This window comes from Melopsittacus undulatus, chromosome 3 (genome assembly GCF_012275295.1).
Source record: "Melopsittacus undulatus isolate bMelUnd1 chromosome 3, bMelUnd1.mat.Z, whole genome shotgun sequence".
Taxonomy (NCBI): Eukaryota; Metazoa; Chordata; class Aves; order Psittaciformes; family Psittaculidae; genus Melopsittacus; species Melopsittacus undulatus.
The window spans coordinates 33,243,893-33,253,116 of record NC_047529.1 but is presented as its reverse complement, the minus strand read 5'-3'; the positions used below and the strand labels follow the sequence as shown (position 1 = coordinate 33,253,116).

Genomic DNA, 9,224 nt, shown 5'->3' with positions numbered 1-9,224 from the left:
ACTTTCTACTATGGTAAAGTTGCCACCGTAAATTTGCTTTCTCCCTTTTGATGTTTTTCCACACTGGCTGACACCATGTGCTGTGGTGGAAAGACATGTTAAATAAGGCTGAAGATTTCAGTCACTGCTTGTAAGGTACGCAGAACTAATATCAAATCAAGCCTTACTCTTCACAGGATCTGACTGAGCAGCTACCAGCTTTTCTGTATGTGTATTCCAAATGGAAATAAACAGGCTCTTTCAGAAGTAATATAAATGTAGGTCTCCCAATTAAAAGCAAACGTATTCCACCAGCTGTAAACATCTGGCTCACATTCACTTACAAATACAAAATTTGGAGCAGGTAAAATAATGTCTAAATTCATGACCTAATTATTTTGCTTTGTCAGCAAGTAGGCCCTTACACCATATTATTGCACTATCACTTCATAAATCCAGACACATAATGAAGAAAAGCTACACTTCACTAATGCTGAGGGTTTCTCTTATGGTAAAAGACAGCCTTATTTTTAATTCCTGTTTTTAAACTTATCTCTTAGACATGGTGTTTCTTAGGCAGAGTTAGCTAGAGGACAACTCAGATAAAAGCCTGAGTCTTTTGAAATATAGATAACAAAAATATTTTGCTGACAAACATATATGGACAACATTTTTGTGTTATGCGAGATAAATTTTCACAAACTTATATCTGCTCATTATAGTTTCAGTAGTCAGGGAAGGTTTTAAAGCAGCAAGATTACAGTTTTGAAGTGTACATTTTGATGTGTTCACCCTTCAAAGAAATATTGATAAAATTCTGGAATTTGGAGCCATTTATACTTCAACTCAGAAATACTTCAAGACAAGCGCCCATCTGCCTCCTAGCTACTGCATTATGTCAGTGGTATTAAAACTCAATCTATAATATAAAGCTCAAATACATTCTTACTTGCTAATTGCAATGTCCGATACTGTTTTTCCTGGCAGTATTTGAGGCCAGCCTGGATGGAGATGGGGCAGCCTAGTCTGGTGGGGTGTTGGAGCTGAATGACCCTTGGGGTCTCTTCCAACCCAGGCTATTCCAGGATTCTGTGGCTATGAAGCCTTAACCAGTGGAGCAGGAGTTCCCATTCCTCATTCTCATTCATGAGCTGGATATCCTGCAGCCAAGTCAGGCTGTCCACCTGCTGATTAACCTGAGCAGTGATTGGATTAGATTGATCATGTCCTTTCACCCAACCAATGTCCGATACTGTTTTTTCTCCTGTCTCTAACAACTGCTTCCAACTATAACTCATTGATTTCAGCTGCTGAAATTGAGCAGCAACAGAGCAGGTGAAGGGTCTGGAGCACAAGTCTCAGAAGGAATGGCTGAGGGAGCTGGAGGAGTCAGGGGGGACCCTATCACTCTGCAAACTACCAGAAAGGAGGATGAAGCCACGATGTGGCTGGTCTCCTGTTCCAAGGAACGAGGGATAGGCCAAGAGGAAATGGCCTCAAGCAGCACCAGAAGAGATTTAGGCTGGATATTAGGAACAATTCCTTCCCCCACAGGATTGTCAGACATTTAAAATGCCCAGTTCCAAAGGCTGCCCAGGGCAGTAGTGGAGTTACTGTCCCTTGGAAGTGTTCCCCCACCATGTACTATGCCCTCAGTGACATGGTTTAGTGCTGGCCTTGGCAGTGCTGGGAAATGGCTGGACCTGATGATCTTGAAGGTCTTTTCCAACCTGGTTGATTCCATGATGCTAAGAGGGAATTTTCATTTTCTCCAAAATACTTAAAGATTTGGGGAAGTTTCCCTTGCAAGTTTCCCAATGTACTAAATAAGGCACATTGTTTTCCATTGCAAAAAAAAACTTGCTGTTTAGCTGCTTTGAACCACCTCATTTACTGTGAATCAAAGTCGCACATCGTGAAGCCAAAGGCTATTGATAACAGATGGTTTTTGTGTGTGTGACACTAAAAAATTGTGCCTTATAGTGTTGCAGAACATGTACCCTTAAAGGGACATGCTATCAGGCCACTGATAAGAAGTGATAGTTGACACTAAGAAGTGATAGTTGACACTACCAAATGTTCCATCAAGTCATTAACAGGATGGATGATTATGGTACAGCACAGCAAACCTGCATCTATCTAGTTTGCTGATATAAAGTGGCCTACCTGTCTGTAATTCTTGATAGAGCAATGAGTGAGGAGAGCCATGCTAATTTAATCCATGGGAAAGGTAAGAAAAGGATCCCAGATTAACACTGCACTGCCCTTGCACAGTGCTATAAAGCACTCCAGAAAGACTATCACTCTCTCCCTGTCTAGGAGAGTTGCAAACTGTGTATGCATACGCATCTACTTATCTCCCTCGGGTCCATATTTCCACTGTTGTTAAGAATATTTAAGTATTTAAAATTAATTTCAAAAATAGTTACTTAGTTTAAAAATTTACTTGTGTTCTTCATTTTTGTTCACAACTGTTCTTCACATTAATCTAAGTTCAGTTTTGTAGATCATCTTTCCTGTGTCTTAAATGGTATCTATTTTAGACAAAAGTTTAGGTCTTCATGCAAAAGTTTAACTCCTTCAAGATACAATGTTTACTAAATACACATGGACAATCTTCCATTGTATTCACCCTTCCCCTCTCCTACCTCAAATTTCCTTAATCCAGTAAAAACAAGTCAATCTGGGCAAAACAGAATTGTTATCAATTAATTTTTCATTTTGTTATTTAAAAAAAGTGTTTAAAAAGGGGCAAAATTGCACAGAACATTATAGTTTTGCCCTTTCTGTTCTACAAATAAGCAAAAACTATCCAAAGTTCAGCCACTTTTAAAAAAGTGGCACAAAAATAACAAAATTTAAACTGAAAAGAATGCAGATATTGTTTTGAATTACTTATACAAATTAAGTAGATTTCACTTGTCCTGGGTTAGCAGTAGCAGTCATTTTTTCTCCTTCTTAGTAGCTGGTGCAGTGCTGTGTTTTTGACTTTAGGCCTGGGAACAGCGCTGATAACACCAATGTTTTTAGTTACTGCTCAAATGTTTAGTCTGACCAAGGACTCTGTGAGTCTCATGCTCTGCCAGGGAGGAGGGGAAGCCACGAGGCAGCAGACACAGGACACCTGACCCAACCTGGCCAAAGAGGTATTCCATACCACAGCACATCATGCCCGGAAGGTAACTAGGAGTTACCCGGAAGGGCACTTTACTGCTCAGTTGGGCTCGGTCAGCAGGTGGTAACATATTCTCTTCCCGTGTTACTTCCCTTATCGTTAGTATTACTGGTGGTAACAGCAGCGATTTGTGTTATACCTTAGTTACTGGGCTGTTATCTCAGCCCATGGGAGTTACATTCTTCTGATTCTCCTCTCTGGGAGCGACGTTGGGGCGAGGGGAAAGTAGGGACATGGAGGGGAGTGGACTGCATAGCTAACCTGATGACAGGGTTTAAACCATGACAGTTTTCTTGGTGCCCACTGTGGGGGTCGAACCCACGACCCTGAGATTAAGAGTCTCATGCTCTACCAACTGAGCTAGTCAGGATTTAAACCATGATATTACTAAACAGAATTTTTGAGGAAAAATAAAAAAAAAGAAAAAATCAGAATAAAAATTAATACAAATTAAGGCCATTTAACTTACAGTGGATTATTTTATTTATAAAATGCTACTGGCACACAATATATGGTATGAAACTTGCTGTATAAAGAAGTTAAATGCTTCACAGAAGCATGGATTCCTGAGGTATTCTGAATACAATCCCTCATTTACTGGAATTCACAACACTGCTCCAATTGGCTTAAGCAGCAGAAGACTGGATACTTTGATAAGCACAAAGTTCAAACAGTTTAGGAATAGTTAGGCAAACAGAAACAGACTGGAAGACTGCCTCACCAATGCTAATAGCCTTGGTCATGGTGGAAAACTATCTTCCACAGAAGGGCACAAAGACCTCCTAAAACTGGGTTTCTCCATTTCACAACTATTTCGAATACGTGCAGTAGATGCCTGATTTCACCTCATTGTCCACTGTCACAGGTTACAAAGTCTTCTTGTCATTAGACACAAAAATACTGCTGTTTCTGGATAAACATACAGAAGGACTGATTATCTAGACCAGCAGAATAAGAATTAAAATAGCGTTAGGTGCTTTCACTTCTTTTTCTCTTTTTCTGCTTTCATTCTCTGTTGTAGGGTCTTCAGTTCAGTCATTACATTCAAAGTTTTGTAAACCCAGGTGACCTGAAAAGTAAGTAAATTATTAAATTTAACTATTCCACATACATTTACTTATCAATTTAATGAAAGCATCAATATAAATAAACACATACATACCACAATTATAATAGTATTCACCAGCAGTGGTGCTGAAAATACAAGTGAAATAAACATTCCTCCTGAGTCAAAGTATTGGTATTTAGAAAACAGCCTGAAAGAAATAAAAGAGGAAGCTTTACTCTGTGTAGTTCACGTGGCATTAAACTTGCACACTAACTACTCTACACAGAAATTGTACAAATTACCCTACTCTTTGGGATCGGCAAGCATAGGCCCCCATTCTACTGTATTAAGTCAGAACAAAAAGACAGTAAATCTCTTGCCAGTTAGTTATGAATATTTATTACAAAACCAGTCTTTTCTTTTAAGTTTTACTGCACAAAACCTAAATAAAGTCACCATAGATCAAGTAACCTACTAATGTGACTACAATAGTATGTATATTTGTGCCTCAGAAAACAAGCTTATCCTGAAGTGTTTACAATTACTTTCTGAGGTATTTATTTACTCATATTAGAAAGGATAACAGAAATAACGATTGCAGCAAAGCTGTAATTTAGGTTGTGTATGTCTGAAGTGAAACACAGAATCATAGAATAGAATCATAGAATAGTTAGGGCTGGAAAGGACCTTAAAATCATAAAGTTCCAACACCCCTGCCATGGGCAGGGACACCTCACACTAAACCATGCTACCCAAAGCTCTGTTCAACCCAGCCTTGAACTCCACCAGGGATGGAGCATTCACAACTTCCTCGGGCAACCCACTCCAATGCCTCACCACCCTAACAGCAAAGAGCAGAGTAAAGGGGCAGGATCACCTCCTTCGACCTGCTGGTCACGCTCCTTTTGATGCAGCCCAGGATATGGTTGGCTTTCTGAGCTGCGAGCGCACACTGAAGCCAGCTCATGTTCATTTTCTCATCGACCAACACCCCCAAGTCCTTCTCCACAGGGCTGCTCTGAATCTCTTCTCTGCCCAACCTGTAGCTGTGCCTGGGATTGCTCTGACCCAGGTGCAGGACCTTGCACTTGGCAGGGTTAAACTTCATCAGGTTGGCATCAGCCCACATCACAAGCATGTCAAGGTCCCTCTGGATGGCATTCTTTCCCTCCAGTGTATCAAGTGAACCATATAACTTGGTGTCATCAGCAAACTTGCTGACAGAGCACTCAATCCCACATAAAGACTTAGATACCTGCTTAAAGCAGCATTAAATGCCTGATTTCCAGTAACACTGAGGAAAGCTTACTTGAGTGTTTACGAAAATAAGCGATCAGTTTAATTCTGATATATAGGCTTAGTAAACCAGATGTTAATGTTTTTTATGCATAAAAGTATATAAAACAGCAGTGATATTTTTGAGAAGTGTTGCTTAACTTCAGTTTATTAAATATGAATAGCTACCAAAGAAATCCCAACAAACAAATAAATCAAAGCTCACATCCTATTCCTCTTAATTATTGTACTCTTATCTACTTTTCTCTTAGTCCTGTGACTAGTCAGTTTACACCCATCCATAAAATCGTAGATATTAAGGAGAAGAATGCTGCTTAAATACATGCTAGCTATTAAAAATTATATTTTCTTATAAGCTAATCATACTGTATGGTTTTGCTTATAAGTTTTATATTCATCAATGCAATGGACCCTCTGCCATCACATTCAACTGATGAGGCATGAGTGACCCTTTAATTTAATGCTTTCTGGGAATGATATGAAAAAAAGAGTATTTTTAGAACATTCATTTAAATGCAAAACTGAAAGTGAAAACATTTACCTCCAATTCATGGCTGCTAACTCATTTATATATTCAGCGCAGTACACTAAGCCCACTGTAAAAGAAAAGAAAACTATTAGATTCAGTATTTCTTTAAAGATAAACTGCCATCAGTTCTGCCATGTACACTACAGCTGTAATATATATCAGACATTAAAATTCCTTGATCCTCAGAAGACCAAATTATACATTTAATATTTAACTGCATAAACCCAATTCTGATTTAAACGCCCCATACAATTACTGAGTATAAAGTGATCATAAAACATACCCACTATATTATAAATAAACAAACATAAAATCCTACCAGAAAGAGCTCAGCATACAAACAAATAAAGTAAATAGATTTTTTTTTTAAATCAGTGTTTTTTCCAGCAGTCTTCTTGGTGACTACTTCTGAGTTACAGCTGTAAAAATAAATGCCTGCACTGCCCCAGATTGGTATGGAATTAAGTTATCATTTTAGATTAAAAGATGCCACACTGCTATATCTAACATTATTATCTGAAGCTACGGTACTAATTATATATAACCATTTGGGTAAAATATAAACTTTGAACAGGTGTATAGCAGAGTAGTCCACTATCATCAGGTGAAAACTAGCATACTCTTACTCAATAATCACACGTGATGTGAAGCTATCAAGACAATAAGAAAATTCTGAGAAACTGCATTTTTAACAGAAAAGCAGTACAACTACAGAATTTTAAGTTTGTCCTTGTATCACTTTCCACAAGAAGCAAAGCAAAAAACAAAACAAAGAAAACCCCAAACCAAACAGATTCAGTAGCTAAAGGTGACCTGCACAAGGCAGTGAAACTAGTCTGGTGATACGAAGACATGCTATCTTGTTTTGGTATCATCTGTATTTTCTCTGCCTGGTGCTGCACAGTATAAACATGCCTATATCTGCTCAGCTGCCAAGGTAAACCAATGTGATAATTTCATAATTTCCTCAGTTATTTCTGACTACCTATAATACAAATTTATTTATATTGTAGATATATCACAAGTGGTTAAGTTTTTCAGGTACAAGCAAGGCTTGGATCAATACAGATATTTTTATGCACTACTCTTATGAAGAGCAAATTTACATCTTAGCTGGATTAAAAATCCACCAATGATCAGTTCTGCTGCATTTTTTAATGCAGTCAGGCCTTGGGCATTCAAACTAGTGCTAGTAACACAGAATACTTTAGATAGAATCTAAAATAACAGCATGTCACTGGGAGTTCTGAATGTCTAAGATTAAGTTTAAGAAAGAAACCCAGGTATTCCTCCAGGGAACTTTCAAGCCTAACATATCACCAAGCTCATGCTGATAGTTTGCCCTCTGTAGACCATTTTAAATTAGTTACAAGTGGATGTCCAGAAAATTACTAAGGTTTCTAGATTCCCTTTTGGGGATACTTAATATTATTGAAACCTTAGCTTTAGTTAAGAAGAAGCTATAATTTCTCTACTAACTTCACTAGTTCACAAAGCGGTTTTTTAAAACATCAAAATAGTATTCAAGTGGCACTTTGCCTGCAGATCTCTTCCAACTGCTCATTTTTCCTCCACTACTCAGGCAAGCATAACAGAACTGAGCTACCTTGTAAAAAAAAAAAAAACACAACTCACCAGAAAATCTAATCCATAGCTAGAATCAAGGTACAGACACGTAATACATACCATCTGAACTAAACCAAATACCCTCTGTAAAACTACTAGATCTTCAGCAGTCAGCCATAAAGACACGACTTTGTCTAGGCAAGGCCACTATGGATTCTCAGGCTAAAACTTGATAACACCGGCTGTTACTGCAATGTCCCAAATCAGCTTTGCTCCTTCTTGTGCTATTAACATAGTTGTCAGTGGGGCATATGGTGAACCTGCTCCAGAAATGAGTCCTGCAAAAAGCTGAACATCTTCACTGACCTGCAGTGTTAGAGTATAAAGCAGAGCAGGAAGCAGGTGCTGGATCTCAGTCCATCTGTGTTCTGCTTCTCCAGCCCTGCAACAATTTCATGGGAAGCTGATACACACAGTATTTTCTGTGCAGGAACCTTACCTATCCCAGATCCTCACTAAGGCCAGAGCATGAAGTCACTACTTCATACAATCTTAGAAATTAAATAAATGTGTTTACACGGCATAGCAGCCTCTACAACAGTTTATCATACATAGAGACAGTCACTACTACACGACAATTTGCATGCACTTTACCTGCTACAACCTATAAAACCGTGAGCTGTGCAAGCACATGGAGAAAACAGATATAATTAAGTGACCAAAAGAAGCTATTTGACAGTTTTAGCAGTTTTAAGGATGCCCAAGCCCTCTACCCCCCGGCCAGCAGTTCCCGGACGCAGGGGCGCAGCGCTCACCCATGCAGAGAAAGTGCCCTATTTGCACCCGGTAGTGCTGGAAAGAGGCGCACGTCAGCAGGAAGCACAGGACGTGGAAAACCGCCAGACCCACCAGCCAGGGCTCGGACCAGTCCGTCCTCTGCGAACAAAGCGAACGCGGGTTAGGCAGGGGAGGAGAAGCTTTGCTGCCGGGCAGCCGGAATGACCAGCTCTCCTTCTCCCGCACCGAACACGACCCCTTTCAGTCACGAACCGCTCTCCGCAGCTCGCCCCACTGAGGAAGGAGCGGGCACCCGCACCCACACCCACTGCACACACGGTGGCCGGTGCATCCCCCCTCTCCCGAGCAAGCAGCCAGCCTGGTCCCCTCCTTACTGCCAGGACAGTGGACAGCCCAGGTGGACTGCTGAGAGGCGCCTCCATAGCAGCGGCACCACCACTTCACGCGAGACTTCAGCGAGGGCCGGTTCCGGGCGCCGCGGCGGGAGCCGGAAGGCGTTGGCCAGGGGTCTGCCTGCAGGGAGGGGGAAGGGGCTGTTCATCTGGTAGGGGTGGTGTTGTCAGGGCCGCCCTTGTCCCCTCAGAGCTGTGAAACTGGTGGCTGGTTGTGTGCTCGGGTGGATGACAGAGGTTTCAGCACACCCCAGTGGTTGTCTGTGCCGGGGGTAGCACCAAGTCAGAGCTGCCTCTCCTGGTCCTGTGGCTGAAGCTGCCGTTCTCCGGCGGAATAGCTCCCGTGGCTGTTCAGGAGACGGGAAGAAGCTTTAGTTGTAGTTTTAGTATTTGATACTGAAGTTAGTAAGCGAACGGAAGAGTATTGCCATGTTATGCTCA

General features: G+C 40.8%; 1 protein-coding gene and 1 non-coding gene across 2 annotated transcripts; both read right to left on the bottom strand.

Moving 5' to 3' along the window:
* Positions 1 to 3,451: 3,451 nt before the first annotated feature.
* Positions 3,452 to 3,524, bottom strand: TRNAK-CUU (transfer RNA lysine (anticodon CUU)). Its single transcript has one exon. It is a non-coding gene; the product is annotated as a tRNA-Lys (tRNA).
* Positions 3,525 to 3,613: 89 nt separating this feature from the next.
* TMEM18 (transmembrane protein 18) lies at positions 3,614 to 8,824 on the bottom strand. Its single transcript, XM_005153219.4, has 5 exons — positions 8,766 to 8,824; positions 8,409 to 8,529; positions 6,040 to 6,094; positions 4,317 to 4,410; positions 3,614 to 4,223 (listed from the first exon to the last, which is right to left on the bottom strand). The coding sequence occupies exons 1-5, from the start codon at positions 8,811 to 8,813 to the stop codon at positions 4,134 to 4,136; spliced, it is 408 nt and encodes a 135-aa protein (XP_005153276.1). The 5' UTR covers positions 8,814 to 8,824; the 3' UTR covers positions 3,614 to 4,133.
* Positions 8,825 to 9,224: the final 400 nt, after the last annotated feature.